The sequence below is a fragment of the Dromiciops gliroides genome, chromosome 3 (genome assembly GCF_019393635.1).
Source record: "Dromiciops gliroides isolate mDroGli1 chromosome 3, mDroGli1.pri, whole genome shotgun sequence".
NCBI lineage: Eukaryota > Metazoa > Chordata > Mammalia > Microbiotheria > Microbiotheriidae > Dromiciops > Dromiciops gliroides.
This window is the reverse complement of record NC_057863.1, coordinates 281654714-281676138: the sequence shown is the minus strand read 5'-3', so window position 1 is coordinate 281676138 and position 21425 is coordinate 281654714. Positions and strand designations below refer to the sequence as shown.

The following is a 21425-nucleotide window of genomic DNA, read 5'->3' as shown; positions in this document are numbered from 1 at the left end:
ACATATCAAGAGAAAAGAATCTAGGACTAAGCCTTAGGAAACACCCAGAGTCAGGGGATTTGATATGCATAATGAGTCAGCAAAAGAGCCCAATCAGGAAGAGTTAAATAGAAGGGGAACAAGGAGAAAATGTCATAAAAAAAGCTAAGAAGAAAGAATATCCAAGAGGAAAGGGTGTTAACAGTGTCAAATGCTGCAGGTGGATTGGAAAGGCTGGGAGCTGAGAAAAGACTGTTTTATGAGGCAATGAACAAAAGAATATCAGTAACTTTGAAGACAGCAGTTTCAGTTGACTGATGAGGTAAAAAATGAGATTTCAAAGGGTTAAGGAATGTGAGGAAATGAAGTGGAAGCAGCAGGCTTTGAAAGCTTTTCAAGGAGTTTTCCTAAGGACGGAAGGAGCAATGTATGTTGATAGTCTAAGAAGATAGTGGTCTAGAGAATTTTTAAGGACTGGGGAGACTTGGCCCTGTTTAAAGGCAAAGGGGAAGGAACCAGCTGATAGGGAAAAGTTGAAGTTGAGGAATGGGGAATGACTGAGGATGAGATGTTGGAGAAGGAGGGGATGGGATATCAAATGTACAAGTAAAGGGCCTTAGCCAGAAGGATTCTCTCTTTGTCAAAAACAGAGAGAAAGGAGAAAAGAATAGGAAATTATGTCAAAAAGTTTTGAGATGAACAGAATGGGAGAAGAAGCAGCTCCGTTTTTTTTTTTCAGTTAAAAGGCAAGGTCTGGGGCAGCTAGGTGGCACAGTGGATAAGAGCACTGGCCCTGGAGTCAGGAGGACCTGAGTTCAAATCCAGCCTCAGACACTTGACACTTACTAGCTGTGTGACCCTGGACAAGTCACTTAACCCCAATTACCTCACCAAAAAAAAAAAAGAAAGAAAAGAAAAAAAAAAAGGCAAGGTCTTTAGATGATGAAAAAAGGATAGGGGATAGAAGATAAAACAGCACTCACACGGTACAAGCAGTTCAATTTGGTAGGAACATGAGTACATGTGGGAAACTGATGTAAGACAAAAAAATCCTAGAAAGCTAGGTTGGAGCTAGATCATGAAACACTTTCATGCCCAAAACAGACAGTTCTCACTTTATGTAAATTCACATTATGCAAATCTGACTTTATGTAAAGAATTCTGAAATTCACATTCCAAAAAAATTATGAAAATTCTTTACATATAGTAAGACACTGTATGATGTGGGCAACGTAAATGCTGGTGGGAAGCAGAAAAGCATGTCTAAGTCATTTCCTGCATGTCTGCAGTGAGTAATACTGTGCCTCTCCCTGTGTTCAACAGTGATCCTTATATTTCACCATGGCTGGCAGCAAATATGCTCTTGAGGGGAAAGAGTGAATCATCTTGTAAGCATAAGTCTATTAGCTGCTAGTACAGATATTAAAATGGCAAAGAAGTTCCCAAAGTTCCTGTCAAAAATAATAGAGGAGGGGCAGCTAGGTGGCGCAGTGGATAGAGCACCAGCCCTGGATTCAGGAGGACCTGAGTTCAGATCCAGCCTCAGACACTTGACACTTACTAGCTGTGTGACCCTGGGCAAGTCACTTAATCCCAACTGCCTCACAAAAATAATAATAATAATAATAATAGAGATGGGGCAGCTCTGTGGCACAGTGGATAAAGCACTGGCCCTGGATTCAGGAGGACCTGAGTTCAGATCCAGCCTCAGACACTTGATACTTACTACCTGTGTGACCCTGGGCAAGTCATTTAAACCCCACTGCCCCGCAATAAATAAATGAATGAATGAATGAATAAATAAATAAATAAATAATAGAGGAAGGTCCTTACTTGTCAGAGCAAATCTTTAGTGTAGATGAAACCAGCCTATTTTATCAAAGAACGCCATTTGAAACCTAGCTTTTGTTGGAGGAAAGACTATGCAGGGGAAAAAAGCTTTGAAAAATAATTGTTCTTCTGCTTGGAGGGAATGCATCTGGGACTTGGAAATTAAAATCTGTTCTTGGGCCCAACTCAGAAAATCCCAGAACAATGAAAGGAATCAACAAAGCAATATAATATGTGCATTATTTCACTAACCCTAAGGCATAGATAACCCTTATGATCTTAGAACAGTGGTTTATGCACTACTTCACTGCCTAGGTTGAGAAATTTTGTAATAATAGCATTCCTTTCAAGATTTTACCTATTTTGGATGATGTCCCAGGTCACCCTCCCCATCTGGATGATTTTAATGAAAATGTAAAAGTGATCTACCTTCCTCCAAAAACTACCTCATTATTACAACCTATGGATCAGGGAATAATTGTGAATTTCTTTCTTTCTTTCTTTTTTATACTTCAGGGATCATTTTATTGATCTTTTATAGAAAACAGGACTTTATTTGCCAGGAAGGATAATGCCATCGTACTTCTGCTGGAACCAGCGCATGGCTTCCTCTTTGCCAATTCTGTGTTTGGCCCCGATGCAGCCTGCCCTCCGCTTTTTGTCTGCAATGCTGAAGCCGGGCCTGCCCAGCACCACATAGAAGTTCAAGCCATAGATGCCAATGCTTGCGTCGTATTTAATCCCCAGGCTGATATGCTCTTGGATCCCAAAGCCAAAGTTGCCTGTGTCTGAGAAGTTATTTTTCCTTAAGTCATATTCTCACACCTTTAGCCCCTTCTCCAGAATCTCTTCAGTTTTGGCTCCACGCACTATACAGTGAACTGCGATCTTCTTGTTTCTCCTGATTCCAAAAGATCTGACAGTATAGTGAGCTTTGGAGAACACGGTGAGCTGCTCCAACACGTTAGCAGCCCGGGTCAGGCGATCCCCACTCTCCTCAACACAGATGTTGAGGCAGAACTTCAGATGCGCAGTTCCCGCATGGGGTTTTCTTTTTCACCTTGATCTTGCACCATGGTGGAAAACCAGAAGAGAGAACAGAGCTTCTGATCCAAGGCCTTAAGTAATTGTGAATTTCGAGGTGTGTTATTTACACACCACATTTCCCCAGGTAATTGCAGCTTTGGATGCAGATAAGGACTTGACATAGAGAGATCTCTGGAAGTCCTATAATATTTACCATGCAATTTTCAATATTGCTAAGGCATGGGAAGATGCAACAGAAACATATATGAAGAGAGTTGGGAAGAAGTATGCCCACAGTTTGTTCCTGATTTTCATGGATTTGACAAAGATGAAATTTGAAGAAGTAAGTAACAAGACTGTAAAATTAGCACAGGAATTGAAACTGGAAGTGGATGAAAATGACACTGGAGGTGAATGAATCTCATGGAGAAGAACTGTTGAAGGAGGATCTGACTGAGCTGCTAGCAGTTAAGATCATGGAGGAAAGAGAAGTTTTAGAACTTGAGGTTGAACCAAAAAGGTTCACAACGAAATAGCCAGCAGAAGTATTTCATCATGTAAATGAATTTTTTCTCATATAGAAAAGATGGATCCAAACACTTCAAGATTTTGAAAAGTTTAAAGATCAGTTGAGGATAACATTGCTTGCTATTTCATCAGCTAGATAAGGAAAAAAAGAGAGCTGCTGTCCAAACATTTCTCTACAGCTTTATAAAAAAGTTGCATGGCCTAAAATGCAGTGGGTGGGGAAGGGGCACTCCTATGTTAATTCTATTGCATCGTACTAAGCATATCAATACTTTACCTTTCATTTCACAATTCTGTTTTATTATCCTGGTACAGTAATATGTCTGCACTTCAGTACATTTTATGATACATAAAAGGGATTACTTTGTGTATGCCTTTGTCATATAGATTAAGTGAAGTAGATGGATAGGGGCAAATTCACATGAAGTAAAAATCACTTTATGTAGAGGTCTGCAGAATGGTCCACTCATATAAAGCAAGAACTGCCTGAGAGGAATTTGTATTTTATCATAGAAGCAACTGGGAACCACTGGAACTTCTTGAACATGGGAATAATATGGTCAGACTTGTGCTTTAGAATTATCAAAGCAGCAACAACATTATACAGAACCTTACAGCTACACTTGAAAACCGTAAGCTTCTCCTTTCATATTTTATTTACAATTATGTTTTAAATAAATACTGAGAGGTATACTAAGGGTTGGCCTTAGAATAAACTAAGGAAGACGTAGATTTAAGTCCTACTTTCAACATTTACTAGCCATGTGATCATGGGTGAATCTCTAGGTCCCCAGACAAATCCCTAAAATGAAAAGTTAAATTAGTTGTCAATGTGCACAAATGGAAGGAATTTCTGCACCAGGAATTCCATACCATAAAATTACAGGGTTTATTTGGCTACCAGAATCTGCTGTTTCCCCCTATACCTTTTACTTTAGTCAGATGTTACCAATTATATGCTATTAGATAGCTAGGTGTTGCAGTGGATAGAGTACCTGGTCTTCACTCAGAAAGACCTGAGTTCAAATCCACCTCAGGCATTTATTAACTGTATGACCTTGTACAAGTCACTTAACGTCTGCTTCAGTTTTATCATCTATAAAATAGTACCTACCTCCCAGAATTGTAGTGAGGATAAAATGATATATTTGTAAAGTGCTTATCACAGTACCTGGCATACAAGTGCCACATAAATGCTTCTTATCATCCTCCTCCTCCTCCAACTGAAGGATAAACTACTTTGGGACTGATTCATACTTCAAGAGAACTATATTAAAAGCTCTAACTTTCAGATGGGGAACTAGGTCTGTAACAAGATCTTGGAGCTGATGCCCTACATCTGTTGCATCATTTCCTTCCTGGGTTCCTGATCCTGATCCCAGATTGTCTCTCCAGATTACAGACTTGTTACTTGCCCTAACCATCAATAGCTACCTGGTCCGTCAAGTAAATTCTCAACTTTCCCATGCCTGGTTCCTTACCTAGTATCTAGGCCCCAGTGTTAGATATGCATGATATACTTCCACAAGTCTTTAAATTAAATTATTTGCAGTAGGTCTATGGCAGTTAATGATGAAGAATAACATCTTAAGAATATTACATCCAAGTTAACTGGTACTACTGTGGCTCTTGGTGGCTCTTTCTGGTTGTTGAGGCTATGATGGGTTAGGAAATAAACAATTAAATCATTTTGCAAATTAAAATAGGATACGAAGAGTTTTAAGGGAAATAACAATTTTTTCATGTGAAAACATAATATTACCTGCTTCAGACAATTGTAGGTTTTCAATTTCATTACTTGTATTTGCATCAGGATGATTATTTATAGGGAACCTGAGAGAGACTGTACTGCCAGAGGCATGTACTGGTGGTTTGAAAGGAACGTCCAATGGGGGTAGAGTTCTTATCATTCGACCGTGCTGTTCTGGTGAATTTTCCTTTGAAATAAGAGTTAAAACAAGACTGTTAATGAGATTGATCAAGCACTGAGTTCCATATTTGATATTAGTTTACTGCATTTGCTGAAAAATATGAAAGACAAAAGTTGCCACTATTCCATAATGTTCACAGTTCCAAAGGTCCCTGGGAGGGGGCGGCTAGGTGGCACAGTGGATAAAGCACCGGCCCTGGATTCAGGAGTTCCTGAGTTCAAATGCGGCCTCAGACACTTGACACTTACTAGCTGTGTGACCTTGGGCAAGTCACTTAACCCCCACTGCCCCGCAAAAAAAACAAAAAAAAAACGACAACAAAAAAAGATAACAAAGGTCCCTGGGAATGAAGGAAAAAAAAATTCCTTCAGTGCTCTTTTCAATCTTAATACATCTAAAATGTCAAAATGGCAGAATGCAGGTTTTTCACTTCCACAAAAAAGTAATTTCCAACTTTCCACACTATTTTTTTTTTCTTGGAGAAAAACCAAATATAACATTTTTAATCGCAAAAGAACATACAGAGCATCATTCTTCTCCAAGCTGCACTCCTTAATTACACAGCCCTTAATTATCCAACCCCGCCCCAACACACACTTTTCAGCCTCCTTTTTTTTTGGGGGGGGGGGCAATGAGGGTTAAGTGACTTGTCCAGGGTCACTAGTCCTGAGTGACACATTCTGGCTTTGTAATGTTGGGCAAGTCACTGAACCTTTCAGGGCCCCAGACAATTTGGAAATCTAGAAGTTGCAGAGTCAGGGCTGACTTGTTCTGGAAAGGGAAGGGAAAAGAACAAGCATTTATATAGCACTTACTATGCGTGAGACACTGTGCTAAGCACTTTATACAGAGTATTTAATTTGATCCTTACAACCACCCTGGGAGATAGATGATGTTATTAGTCCCATTTTACAGTTGAGAAAATTGAGTCAGACAGAGGTTAAGTGACTGGCCCAGAGTCACACAACTGGTAAGTGTCTACTGCAGAATTAGAACTCAGGTCTTCCTGACTCTAGGCTAGTGCTCTAATCCACTGTGCCATCTTAGCTGCCTGCATTGGGGAAAAAAATAAGTTTTCTTCTACCAAAAAATACCTCACATAAAAATAGTATCTTGCTTATGAAACAGAACCAAAAAAGTAAATCACATGTAAAGCATTATTAAAAGTAAAAGAATATTCAACATAAGCTTATATTTATGAATGTGAGTTTTTTACTCCCAGGGCAATAAGGCTGGGCTTTTATGTATGTTTTTACATCATAATTATATCACTAATAATGTATAGTAAATCTTAGAATGTGATTTATGTTGTCAAAAATTAGTTTTTAAAGTTTTAAATATTTAGTCTGCTTCTAAGCCAACAAGCTTAAATTGAGAGTTCTAATAATATTTTAATGATCTTTTAAGAGTATTTTTCTTAAGCTTTCTTTACATTACTAAGTAGCCATCAGAAATGTTAGATGCAATAGCTACCCTTTCTCTTCTTCGTGACCTTGCAGATAATGTTCTCTGCAAGGTGTTTCCTGAAGGCTGATCATCACCAAGAGAAGAAACTACAGTCAAGCCACTATCGTTTACTTTTTCTTCCGTAATTTCTTCAGATTTGTTGAGCCTTGGAGTAGCAAAAACTAGCATGTGGCATCCACCACAAGCAACCTAGAGCAAAAATACAAACTAAATTAGCTTATGCTATCTTTAAATGGAAATGAATTTAAAAGTAGCTTTAAGCTAAAATGTTACTTAATGAGAACCTCTTTTGACAAAAAATACTTTAATCACTGTAATTTAAAGCAAAGGACAGTACTAACCCCATTATTTTATTTTGACCAATATAAATATATCATAGAAAACAAAACTGGCAAACTACTTGGCAAATAATACTTCTCTTAAGAAGGAAATAAAAAAAATTAAATAGTTTCACAGTAATTTCAACTGAGAAAATGTGGAAAACTAATTTCTTAAATACTGGCAGAAGAAGAATCAAGGGGAAAAAAATAACACAGGAAGAAATAACCATCTCTTTTGGCAATTAGGTTTCCAGTCCTTAAGCAAACACTTCATATTGAGACCTTCACTTTGGACTAATTACTACTCTGTGTGTGTGTGTGTGTGTGTGTGTGTGTGTGTGTGTGTCTGTAACTGGCAAGCGAGATTTTTAGCACTTTTAAGTGTTCTGCACCAGAACTGTCAAACAGCATTCCTCCCTCCCCCCACGCCCAACCAAAGCTAAGTCAATATGTTGTCCAAGGTATCCTTATGTATGGATGAGTGGCCCTGTTTCTATTTGGAACACCAGCGCTTTACATAAGGCAGTGGTGAGACCTCAGAGTGTAATGGGGAAAGGTCTATAAAGACCTGGGCTTAAGTTCTTACTCTTAGGCTTTACTAGCTGTGTAGTCTTGGGCAACCCACTTAACAACTACAATCCTCAGTTTCCTCATCTATAAGAGATAATAATACTTAAACTCATAGGATATTATGAGGGAAGTAATTTGTAAACCTCAAAGTATAAATGAATCCTTATAATATCATCATATTATTATCAAGATAATCAGGTAAATATAAATTGGAAGAGTGAAAAACAGCAGCTATATTTTTCTAGTAAGATAATTCTAAAACAACAAATTCTCCCAAGGCACCTTTGGAGAGCTCATGTTTTAACCCCATCATTACATTTATCTGTTCCTATGCTGTATTCTCCCTGTAGGAAGTAAGGTCCATGAGAACAAGAACTGTGTCATTTTAAATAGCTTTGTAAGCCCAGCACCATACACAGTGCCTTGTACATAATAGTTACTTAATAAATACTAGTTGAATGAATATGAGGAGGGCTTGTTTTGAGGAATCACTGCCCTACAGCATCTGAGAGTCTATTAATATCAGATTCAAAAGAAAAGGTTGGCATAAAAACAAATAAAGAAGGAGGCAGAAGAAAAGCTAGAGAAGGAAACTGAAGGATATAATTTTTCAGGACAGAGATGACTGCAAAAAAAGTGGCTTTTAGAAAACTTAAAACTGTAATTAACATAAAAGTTCAAGATTTTTTTCCATCTTAAAAATATTTTCCATGAATTTCTAGCAGGCAAAATATAATATGAACATCCAAACAAGGAAATGTTATATCCTTACCAGACGGACTATAAATTTCAAAAAATTAGAGCACAACGTGGGTACAAATTGATTAGTAAAATTTTCCTGTCCAAGTCCTAATTTTCCATGTCGACCATCTCCAAAAGTATACATATGGCCTGTATCTGAAATATTAACAAGTGTCAGAATATTTTCTTTTATGTAGATGCTGTTTCTAGGACAGCCACACCAACTAACATGTACTAATGAATATTGCAATTATAGTATTTTGTTCCCCAAATACAAATGAATTTACAAAACAAGGTTACTAATGATCTTCTACTTAGGGAATAAATGGATGGATAGAAAATTATATTCAAAAAGTTACATAAAACCAAAGTACAGTTACATATGGTATTGTGCATGAAATTATTTGGACTAGCAGCCATGAAGTTCATATAGCACATAATCATTTATGCAAATATTATATCATTATATCAACATATCTATGAAATCATTTTTACACATATAGTATCAGAAATCTAGAGATGTAAAACCTCATTCTGAAGCTGAGGAAACTAAGGGTAAAAGTAATGAAGTGTTCTGCACAAGGTCACACAGATGAGATGAGGTGGCAGAGCTGAGATTTGAACTCAAATCCTTTCATTCCAAATCCAGCACACTTTCCACTGTTACCACACCAATACATAATCTACAAGCTTTTGGTTTCTTTCATTTGTTGATCCTGAACCATAATTTCCAAGATTGTTTTCACTGTTCTCCCCATGCTTCCTTTGCAATCAAACTGCCATCTATTAAGGTATATGTTGATTTAATATAGGGAGTCTCATCAAATTCTTTATAAAATTTTCCTGCATTCTCATTACACAAATTTGTAATTAACTTCGTGGTGGTGGTTTGCTTATGCTTATCATATGCCATACAGTGCAAGATGACCAAATGTACCATGAAACTATACTTCTTGTTGCCTCTAGAAGAATAAAACCAACTCTGTCAATTACTTCATTTGCCTCTCCAAGAACATGTAAGCCATTCTTACATTTAATTGCAATTTTTCTTATATCTTCTGTCCATAATGATATAAACCAGTTCGTCTCTTGTGGTATGCCAACTCAATGCACATTGGAAAAGGAGTACCAAAAGCTAAGTAAGTTAATGTTTCTAAATAATTTAAAAAGTGATTCTTAGCTTTTCCTGCTCCCTTTTCTCACATGTGCTACTATCGCTGCTGAAATAGAAAGGGGGGTTACAAAGAAACATAATTTTTTTATTTGCTTCACTGGCTGTCTTAACCAAAGAACTCATTACAAAGTTGTCAACCCATGTGTGATGAACTTTTCTGTGTTATTTCTCAAGATTAAGAAAAAAACCTCCCTCCTTATTTTTCAGCAAAATATATTTTGCTGCTCTAATAATCTGAACTTAACAGTTTACCATGAAAATCACAGACTGCTATATCAGAGATAAAACTTTATTTCAAATGTATTAGTTTTATCAGTAAGCAATAATTCATATGGAAAAAATACTTTCAAGAAAAATGATAATGTGTTAAAGAAGGTAAATTATTCTAGCAATAGTAAAAGGTATCAAAAGGCTGAGAGCAGAAGATCCAGATAAAGAAGCATAAAAGAAAAAAAGCTTTACTTTGGGGAAAAAAATAGAAAAAAGAGGATTAATCAGTGGACAGATGGGTCAGTTTGTATTTATGGACGAAGGCCTTGAAGTTTAATGTGAGACTCAAACAATGAATGGTTATTGCCTACCTATTATTTTTAAGGAATTATTGCATGAGTGAAGTCACTAGATGACTTAAGGAAGGTCTGATGTAGCTAAGAAAAATTATTTTGATTGTAGGAATGTGAGTGTGGTGAAAAAATGGGGTTTTTGAAGATTTGTATGAACTGATAAGAACAGAGTTAGCAGAATCAAGAGAACAGTGTCAAGACAAACAATTCTGAAAGACTTAAAAATTCTGAACAATGCAAGAACTCTACCATGATTTCAGAGGACAAATCATAAAGCACTCTACTCATCTCCTGATAGCACGGTGATGGACTGAGGGTACAGAGAGACATATTTTTCAGCCAATGCCAATGCAGGAATTTGATTTGTTAAGACTATACATATTTGTTACTAGGGTTTTATTCGCACTTTTTTTTTTCAATTTTCAATGATGAGGGGGTAGGAAGGAGAGAATTTATTTTAGTTCATTGAAAAAATAATATAAAGCTTTAAAAGGTAGAGTGGACGAGTTCAGTTAAAAAAAAAATAAGCAAAATGTGAATAAGGAAATGAGGTGAAAAGGAGACAGTAAAGGACCAGGAAGAAAGAACACAAACCAGTATGTTTAATTAGACTAGGAAAAGGCCCCAGACTATCTTCTTGGGTTTCCTACAGTAACAGCAGCAGCATCATTCATTTGGAAAGAATTTAAATGACCCTTTATTGTCTTGTTGCTTGATATGATATTTATTGACACTGTGTATCTTTCCTCCTTCCTCATTTTCCCCCTCATTCCATTCCTTGATATCCCCTCCAATCCAACCACTGTAAACTTCCAGACCATGAGACCAACAAGATGAACAACTAGATATTTTCTCCAATCCTCATGTCCTCTTAAACCTCTCCAAAATAGGAATTATGTGAAAAGGATAAAGAAATGCCACCCCGGGGCAGCTGGGTGGCACAGTGGATAGAGCACCGGCCCTGGATTCAGGAGGATCTGAGTTCAAATCCAGCCTCAGACACTTAACACTTACTAGCTGTGTGACCCTGGGCAAGTGACTTAACCCCAATTGCCCTGAAAAATAAATTAATTAAAAAAAAAAAAGAAAGAAAGAAAAAAGAAATGCCACCCCTCTCCATGGTCTAGGACACCAAGAACGCTAAACAAGGTAAAGGCTAATCCCTTGTCCTTAACAGGCTCTCTCAGTACCCTATCCCTCACTACCCATGTTCTGACAGGGCTGCACATGCTGAACCACTAGCTTACAATAGACATCAATTCTATTCCCCCCCCCCCAATCCCCTCCTCCACCAATGCTATGGAAAACCAAAGACTTGCTCTGGCTGAGACTCCAACACAGCAGCACTCTGGGCTACAGCAGTACTCAGCCACAGAACAGAGAAACAGACACCATTTTTTCTATGCCAGGATCTATCAGGCCTGCCTGGAGTAAAGGACCCAGGATCCAGCCAGGGTGGTTTCTGTTCCTCCAGAAGTCACCTATGAATTGTCTCATGTAAGAAGTACATAAGCCAGCCAGCTTTGAGGTCCAGCCCTCAGGGAGGCTACAATCAAAGGGGAAGGATAAGTGAATAGGGGAAGATATGGAAAAAAGAGTAAAATAGCCCAAGAACTCAGGAGGATAAGCAGATAAACCAACAGAAGAATATTAATAACAAGGAAATATGGTCTCCAAATTAGGTAAATTATTCTAGACATAATATTATAAATCAGAGGAAACGAATCAACACTTGATGAGGCAGAAGAGCCTATAGATTCCCAAGAAAACACGGAACAAAGTTTCCTTCAAGAAAGCATCAGCTAAAGCATCATCTCCTACATGAGGCCCTTCCTGCTATTCCCTTCACTTGCTACCACCACTGCCTCAGCTGCCAATGACTCCCCTCCTCCAATTATTTGTATTATGTACTTATTTTGCATAAACACACACACACACACACACACACACGAAGGGGAGGGGCACGATGGTCTTCCCCAATAAGCTCCTTAAGGACAGGAACTATTTCACTTTTATCTAACATAATGCCTGGAACATAATAGGTTAATAAATGCTGACTTGTTTGAATTACTGTGCGCAATTTACTTTACCTTTTGGTGCTTCTGTTTATTTATCTGTGAGATGAGTAAGTTAGCAACCACCCAGCGATGGTGGCTGAGTCAGCAGCCCCTGCCTGGGACCATAGAAAAAATAAACCAAGGCCAGGCAGACATTCCTGCAGAAGACCACCTAAGCTTCCAGGAAATAGTATGATTTTGATCAAAGGTTTAGTTTTCATGCGTTCTGATTCCCTGATCCGATAAGATTCCCCCAGCTTTGAATTCTAATAAGCCATCCCCTCCCACCCTTCCAGTCCCCAGATCTCTGCCTCTAGAATATCAATGCCTTTAAATTCTACTTCCATTTGGGGTTTTTTCTAACTATAGGGGGGAAAAAGACCTATAAAAATGATACTAATTAAAAAAAACACTATAAAATTCTGTCAAAGCTTTAGAATAAAGACTTACATCCAAAAATAAAAAAGGAAAAGGAGCTATCTATACAAAAATATTTATAGTAGTACTTTTGTGGTGTCTAAGAATTGGAAATCAAGGGGATGCCCAATAAGTGGGGAATGGCTAAACAAGCTGTGGTATACGATTGTGATAGAATATTATTGTGCTATAAGAAAGGACAAGCAGGATGGTTTCAGAAAAACCTGGAAAGATTTACATGAACTGATATACACTGAACATAACCAGGAGAACGTTGTACACACTAACTGCAACACTGTTCAATGAAGAACTGTGAATGATTTAGCTGTTCTCAGCAATACAATGATCCAAGACAATTCTGAAGGACTAATGATGAAGCATACTATCTGTCTCCAGAGAAAAAGCTGATATTGACTGAATACAGACTGAAGCATGCTATTTCTCATTCTTTCATTTTTTTTCCTTTTGAGTCTTGTACAAAATGACTAACATGGAAAGGTTTTACATGATTGCACATGCAAGGGGGCAGCTAGGTGATGCAGTGGATAAAGCACTGGCCCTGGATTCAGGAGGACCTGAGTTCAAATCTGCCTTCAGACACTTGACACTAGTTGTGTGACCCTGCGCAAGTCACTTAATCCTCACTGCCCCGCAAAAATAAAAAAATAAAAATAATTGCACATGCATAACCTATATCTGACTACTTACTGCTTCAGGGAGGGACACAGGAGGGAAGGATAGAATTTGGAACACAAAACTTTAAATAAAAATGTTAAAAAAATGTTTTAAAATAAAGTTGTTTTGAGGGGGGGAAAGAAAATCTTAACATTAATGCCTTTGGCTTCACAGAACCATAAAATCTTAAGAATTGAAGGTCATGCAGTGCAACTTCACACCAAATGCATAAAACCACTATAATATCCTCTAAGAGATGATTTTGGTAGGTCTCAAACACTTGCAGAAAAAGAGAAGTCAACAATTTATAAGGAGAACATCACATTTTCTGATACCTATAATTGTCAGAAACTACTACTTTATATTGAGCCAAAATATGCCTTCCAGTTACTTCTGCCTCTCAGTTCTGGTTCTGCTCTCTGGAGCAATAGAGAATGAATAGAATTCCATTTTTCCATGTAATCGTCCTTTTACAGATATCAGTGTACTTAATCTTCTCAATGACCTTGCAAGGCAGTCACAGAAGGTAATGATAAAGAAATTGAAATTACTCAATTTTGAGAACCTTGCAAGAAGGAATGGTCTGATTTATCTTTATACTTCTCCCTCTGCTACTCAATAAACATTTACTAAGCACCTACTACCTAAGTGCCAGAAGCAGCTAGGTGGAGCAGTGCATAAGAACACTGAGCCTGGAGTCAGAAATGGAGTTCAAATCTGACCTCAGACACTTACTAGCTGTGTGACCCTGGGCAAGTCACTTAACCCTGTCTGACTCAGTTCCCTCATCTGTAAAATAAGCTGGAGAAGGAAATGGCAAACCACTCCAGTATCTTTGCCAAGAAAATCCCAAATGGGTCACAAAGAATTGGATGTGACTAAAATGAATGAACAAGAAGAAGCACCTACTATGAGTTAGGCACTGTGCAAAGCACTGGGAATACAAATACAAATACAAAAAAGATAGTCCTTGACCTCAATGAGTTTACAAAACACAAAAGGAAATTGAAAAGGGCTGGGGGAGAGAGGAAGAGTGATGCATGGGGGCATGATGGAAAACGTCCAGAGGAATCCTACAACATACTGCTTTGCACATTATAATGTTCAAATACTTTGTGTAATTACTTCTTCCTCTAATGAAGATTACAACCTCTCTATAACTTACAGATGACCTTCAAGAGGTGCTCTGGAGAATTCATTATTCAACAAGAACTTCTGAGGATATTGAAAAGGAGTTTGGCAAAAATTAGGTTCAGACCAACATTGCACACACTTGTTCTGATAGTCAGATTCAACTATCTATGATTATCTATTGAAAAGTAGGTGCTGATCTGCATTAGAAGAAAGAGTTCTTTACTGTGAGCTCCCTACACTGGTGAAATCACAGGTCTGTCCCCAAAAAGATGGTTCTTATTAATATTCCATTACATTCCTATGTCAATCTGTTCTGTTATTCCCTAAACTATGGATACCCATGTTGTTTCCAGTCTTCTGCAACCACACAGAACACAACTATGAATATCTTCGTCTAAATAGGATGGGTTTTTGTCATTAAACTTCTTGGAGTATAACATCCAGTACTGATATCGTGTCGAGGAAAATAGTGTGAACAGTTTAGTGACTTTTATTGCCTCAATCCAAACTATTTGCCAGAATAGAAGAACCACTTTATAGCTGAGGTCACATGGTATATGTCAGAGGTAGGATTTAAAACCACACACATCTTGACTTTAAGGCCAGTTCTCAATCCATGATATGCTACTTCTCAGCAAGAGGCATAAGAAATAACCCAAATGAAGTGTTTAGGGAAATATGGATAAATGTATATGAGCTGATGCAAAACAAAAAAAGTTAAACCAAAAGAACAAAATACACAACAGTTAGAATAATGTAAATGAAAACAACACTAAAATACCTTAAACTCAGATGGGGGCGGGGGGGCTAGGTGGCGCAGTGGATATAGCACCGGCCCTGGAGTCAGGAGTACCTGAGTTCAAATCCGGCCTCAGACACTTAACACTTACTAGCTGTGTGACCCTGGGCAAGTCACTTAACCCCAATTGCCTCACTAAAAAAAAAAAACAAAAAAAAAAAAACTCAGATCAGCACAACAACCAATCTTTTTTTTTTTTTTTCCTGGTGAGGCAATTAGGGTTAAGTGACTTGCCCAGGGTCACACAGCTAGTAAGTGTTAAGTGTCTGAGGCTGGATTTGGCAACAACCAATCATGACCCCCCAAAATGATGATGGCACATATACATATCTACTTCCACTCAGCAAAGGCAGTAGATTGCAAGTATGGAAGGAGACAGACTCACGGGCATCACTGATGTGTTGGCTTGCTTTGCTTAACTGTACTTTGCTAAAAAGGTAAGTTCTTTTGGGAGGAGAGGTAAATTAGGAAATGGCAACAGGGCAGGGGGAAAAAATCAATAAAATTGTGAAAAATTTTTAAAAAGAATTGTTTGGGCCAACATATCCATCTTTGTAGCCAGCCTGATGATAAACTCTAAACTTAGGTTGGTCCCTGAAAAAGAAACATATAGTACTTCACCCTCCCAGCTTGAATTTCAAGAGTTTCCACTTGGTAGGACCTGCCAGAACTCATGAACAAACATATGCATGAGTTTACTTCCTTCCATCTCACTCTCTTCTTAATTCTTGCAATTCTGGCTCTCCCCACCCAGTACACTGTCCACTTAGCTGTCAAATCGATTTTCCAAATGTACAAATCTAATCATATGACCTCCTATTTAAGACCAGTGACTCCCTACTGCCTCAAGGATCAAATATAAAATCCTCTGTTCAGTTTTTAAAGTCTTCCATGACCTCTGTGCTCCATGGACCCTGGCCTTTTTGAAGTTTCTTACACATGACTCTGGGCATTTACACTACCAGTTCCTCATGCTTGGAACTCTCTCCTTGTGTCTGCCTCCTGGTTTCCCTCAAGTCTCAGCTAAAGTCTTGCCTTCTGCAAGAAGTTCTTCCCACTTCTCCTAAATCTTATTGCTTCCCTGAGATTACCACCAATTTACCCAGTACATAGCTTGTTGGTACACAGCTGTTTGGATGCTGTGTCCAAACTTAGATTGTGAACTCCTTGAGAACAGGGACTGCTCTTTGAATCCCAGAGCTTAGCACAGTGCCATGCACATAGAAGGTGCTTAATAAATGTTGGTTAACAGACTGACAACCCAGAGTCACACCATGATGAATTATCAGAGCAGGACTTAGCAGAGGTTGCAAAAAGGTCCATGTATCTTGATTTTTTTTAACTGCGTGCTGTGAGTTCAATAAATTTTAACTTAACAAGCATCAAGTGCCTAATGTATGCTATACAATAAGAACTAGGAGAGATACAAAGTTTAGATAAGATATGAGCCCCGACTTCATGGAGCTAACAGTTTAGTAAGAGGGAAAGATACCAACAGATATTACTACAACACATAATGTGATGGAAGTATGTTACAAACATGCAAAATAAAATATTGTATAAGGGGCTGAGCAAAAAAAGTTATGAGGAACACAAAAAGCTTTACGAAGGAAGTGGCATTTGGAGGCAAGCCTAGATCACAGATCTTCTGACTCCTAAGTCCAATTCTATTTCTAGTACACCATCCTCCCTCTTGTATATATCATATATATGAATTTTTTAGAGTACATAACACTAATCCTAATCCTTTATGCATTCCTATTTTAAATAAACTGGAAAAAAGATCATGTTCTTTTTAACTTATCAAGATAATATTTCCAAAAAAATGTATTTGTTTCAATCACTGATTGAACAATTATCCTATAGAAACATTTCAGTGTTATCCATTTTATTACAGTGTTAAAGTAAAAAATATATTGTTACATTGACCTTACCTGATATTAAAGCTGTATGGTTTTCCCCACATGCAATGTAATGTATTTTCTGATTCTGAAGATGTTTAATAACCTTTGGTTCTGGGGTTTCAAATATAAAAGTGCCAAGACCTAATTGACCAAACTGTCCAAGGCCAAATGTATATACTTCTTCCTCTGAAAGTGGAAAGGAAAAAAAAAGTCTTAAACTTTGAATAGCTTTAAATAAGAACAAATATAATCTATATCATAACTAAAAACATAAGCACAGCCATTGAATATTGTGTAAAGATATTAAGTACTATTCTAAAAGAACACATTCAAAAGAATATCCAATACCCAAGTTGAAAATTTCAATGACAAAGGAAATCTGGAAGAAAAAGTAAAAGAACCAAGTTTTTTGATATCAAGGGCACGGGTCTGATCTTGTCTGACATTTTAACAGAATATCTACAATAATTTGTATTCATCTAAGAATAAATGTAGCTATAAATATATAACTTCTTATAAATCTAGTCCTTTATTATAGGCCTACTCTTCTCTGAGATGTCATCGTGATAGAGATCAACAGATGCCATTCTCATATATATATATATATACACACACACACACATGTATATATATACATACACATGTATATGTATATATTAAATTTATTTAAAATAAAAACTATCTTCATAATTAATTTTAGTGTTATTATTATAATAGGGATGTAGATAGAGACTGGACCGGTAATTTCACTGGCATAGGAACTTCCAGATAATTGAAGTCCCTCGACCAATGTAGGTTGGCACCTGGTGACTTGCCTAGAGTCATATAGCCAATATGTGTTAAAAGCAAGAAAGCCATGCTACTCTGAAGATATAAAATTATTTTAAAAAGATAAACAGATTTGAAGATAATGTTACTATGGAATTTAAAAAACATAGAAAAACAGAGCAAGGAAGGATATCTATCTAAGGTTACTAGGTCTAGGCTCTTTCCTTTAAGCTAGTAATTCAGGGGGAAAAAAAAGAAAAAAAGGGCTTCTTTTATTAAGAGCTCTAAGATTCACAAGTGACTTCATTTTTAGTAATGCAATTCCTATTTTTTAAGTGGTCACTATTCAAGTGAAAGATGATATATACTTAATACTTAAGCCCTTAAGGACTTACCTTTTATTGGGGAGACAAAATACATACAAATATATGTAGTAGTAAGGAACTGCAAGCAACCAAAGTGTATAGATGCTTATCAATGGAGAATGACTAAACAAGCTGTGGTACATGAAATGTAATAATATCGTGCTTTATGATGAATACAATGAATATGATACATACAGAGGAGCATGGGAAGTCTTCAATAGATTCAAAGTGAAATAAGCAGAACCAAGAAAACAACATGCACAATAAAGAAAATGAAAATGGAAACTAAAAAACAATTGAAACTGAATGTGAAACTATAATGACCAAGGTTGACACAAAAGAAAGATGAGAAAACACCTCCTTGGCTTCCTTCCCCCTGCCCCCTTTTCTTTTATTTTTTGTTATAAGGGATGGCTTTCTGGAAGAGGAGGAAGGAGATCAGAGATCAATACTGGGAAATGCAGGTGACACACAAAAAAAGAGATAATTTATTTTTAGAAGAAAATTTATTTAATTTTAAAATTTATTTTTTTTAAAAAAGTGCCTTTTACTTTTTGTCAAAAGTTTCTCTGAAGACAACCTTCACGTTGCTTTTCTCATGTAATTCTTCACTTCTAATGTACTGCGGCCTGTGCATCTCCATCATGTGCTTCTCCATTACTTTCTCTTTTTTTTTGTTTTTGTTTTGCTTTTGTTTTTTTGCGGAGCAATGGAGGTTAAGTGACTTGCTTAGGGTCACACAGCTAGTAAGTGCCAAGTGTCTGAGGCTGGATTTGAACTCAGGTCCTCCTGAATCCAGGGCTGGTGTTTTATCCACCGCGCCATCTAGCTGCCCCTCTCCATTACTTTCTAGATAATTCTTTCATTAATTCCTTAAAGGCCTCTAACTATTCCCTAACTTCCATAACCAGGATACTGGTGGTTAAAAAAAATCTTAATGGGCCTTGATTTCAGAGAGAAGCCTGGTATCATGAAAATAATTTGATAATTTTCCAAAGGCAATTCAACCTCCTCTCCTTCTGCTCAATTTTAAGTCCAATTAAAATAACGGGCTACATCCAGTTTGGTAAATAGCCCAAGAAGAGTATGAAGTTACTTTAGAAGCTGCATTAACTCTTACTAGACATGTAAGTACCCTTTACTACATGAATCTGCTAACTAAAAGTTAATGACATCAAAAGGTAGACTATTTTACCTTTCTACAGTAGAATTTGAATTAACAAATCTAATTGTCTAATAGTAAGCAGGTGGACAAAAAAAAAAGGTGTATTGATTTTAATTTTTTAAAATGTGACAAAATTTTACTAAGTAAATTCATAAACCAAAACAGAAAACATAAATAATTTTTTAAACATTTTGATCATGTCTTTTAAAACCAAACATACCACAGTGACATGACCCTTCTTCAAATGTTTTTCTATAAGCTCAATAAAATGATTAAATACTTTCCATATGTTAAAAATAAAAGGAAAGATATATAGTTTCTCCAAAAAAAAAGAAATTATAGAAATAAAAATAATCATCATTATATATTAAGTGGGGATACAAGTAGAGATATGGGTCTATACATACATATAATGTGTGGAATTTTTTTTAAAAGCATTTATAACATTTTTATCTTTGAAAAACTAGACCATAAAATGACCTACATTATATTTATAGTCATTAAAATATAGTTATAATGATACTCAAAATGGCAGTAGTTTTACTAGAAGAAATTACTTCCTATCTTTTTAACCATTTTACACAAGCAACAAAAGCTATTTAAACTACAGATAATACAAAAGGATTTTTATTACAACAGACTAGAACACAAAATAGTGATTACCTAAAATTCTAAAGTTATTCTAGCCTATCAACAATACATGTTTCTTGTTTACCAAATTCTTTGGGTACCAACCTGTTAAAGCTACTGTATGTCCTCCACCACAAGCCACTTGATTCACCTTCCCAGGAATTCCAAGAACCAATTGGGGAATTCTATGATTTTTCAGTTGCTCAGGTGACAGACCTAACTTTCCATTCTCTGGTTCTCCAAATGTGTAGAGTTCACCCTCTGCTATAGAATATAAAGGAGAATAATTAATCATAATTCATCCAAAAGCTATTACATGGAACCATTTACTTTCGAGCATGAATCCTAAACTAGGCCCATGTTCATATGTTCAAAAGTGATTCTCAAAATATGAACCTTTTTAACATAACTGAGCAATTTAGCAAGGGATTAAGAATGAATTTTTCCTTGACTCATTTTTATTTCAATAACCCACAAAATTTTCTATCATTACCTCCTACGTAAGTATATATACACATATGTATACATGTAATATATTTCATATTGGGCGACTTACAAAATAAAAATGACATGCCATTGGTTCTCAGGATACTTATATTATAATGGAAAAAGACAACAAACATTAATCATTATGGAAATTTCTTTTTAAAAACCTACTGATTGTTAGAGGAAGTAGTCTGTGGGTTGTTCTAGGTGAGTGAATTTCATTCACTTGTCACTTTTTTTGGAAGTAGAATTTCAGGAAGGTTATGAAGGCAGACAACTAAAAAATACTATAAAACATTCTAGCATATTATGGTCTGATGTCACCTTAGGCTTCATCAAGACTGTCCAGGTTCAAGGGGATAACAGTCCCATTATACTTTGGCTTATTCTGATCACATCTGGAGTGTTGTATTCAATTCAAGTGTATCACATTTTAGGAAGGACACTGATAAACTGGAGAGCCTCCAGAGGATATCAACCAGAATGGTGAAAGGTCTCCAGATCATACCGGATGATGGTGAACTAGAAGAATGGGTTGTGGAGCCTTGAGAAACAAAGACTTAAAGGATGACGGAACAGAGGAGGGGGCAAGGAATGGCAGCCATCTTCAAGTATGTAAGGGGCTCTCAGGTGGAAGAAGGAACAGAATTCTTCTGTTTAACCTCAGGAGACAGAACTAGGAGCAAAGGCAATTGGGAGCTTGTTGTGAAGAAAACTTTCCTAAGAATGAGAGCTATTGCTAAGTGGAACAGGCCATCTCAACAAACAGTGGACATATTCAATGGAGGTCTTCGAGCAAAAACTTGCTCTATATCAGAGATATTGTATATTGTAGAGAGCAGCTAAAATTTTTATTGCGTTGTTGTTCCTTATTTGATTAAGAGCACATAAAATAG

At 36.8% G+C, this 21425-nt stretch overlaps 1 protein-coding gene and 1 pseudogene across 6 annotated transcripts in view; both read right to left on the bottom strand.

The window, feature by feature from the left end:
• The window catches only part of RPGR (retinitis pigmentosa GTPase regulator), an 88899-nt gene that overhangs the window by 47590 nt on the left and 19884 nt on the right, over positions 1 to 21425 (bottom strand). For 5 of the 6 annotated variants that reach the window (XM_043991842.1, XM_043991845.1, XM_043991847.1 and 2 more), the window contains 5 exons: positions 20149 to 20307; positions 17146 to 17301; positions 8424 to 8548; positions 6768 to 6950; positions 5126 to 5300 (listed from right to left, as the gene is read on the bottom strand). In XM_043991842.1, the coding sequence (XP_043847777.1) occupies positions 5126 to 5300; positions 6768 to 6950; positions 8424 to 8548; positions 17146 to 17301; positions 20149 to 20307 (798 nt within the window). The remainder of the gene's footprint in view (positions 1 to 5125; positions 5301 to 6767; positions 6951 to 8423; positions 8549 to 17145; positions 17302 to 20148; positions 20308 to 21425) is intronic. The other variant, XM_043991846.1, reaches the window with a different exon arrangement.
• Positions 2319 to 2885, bottom strand: LOC122746323 (annotated as a pseudogene).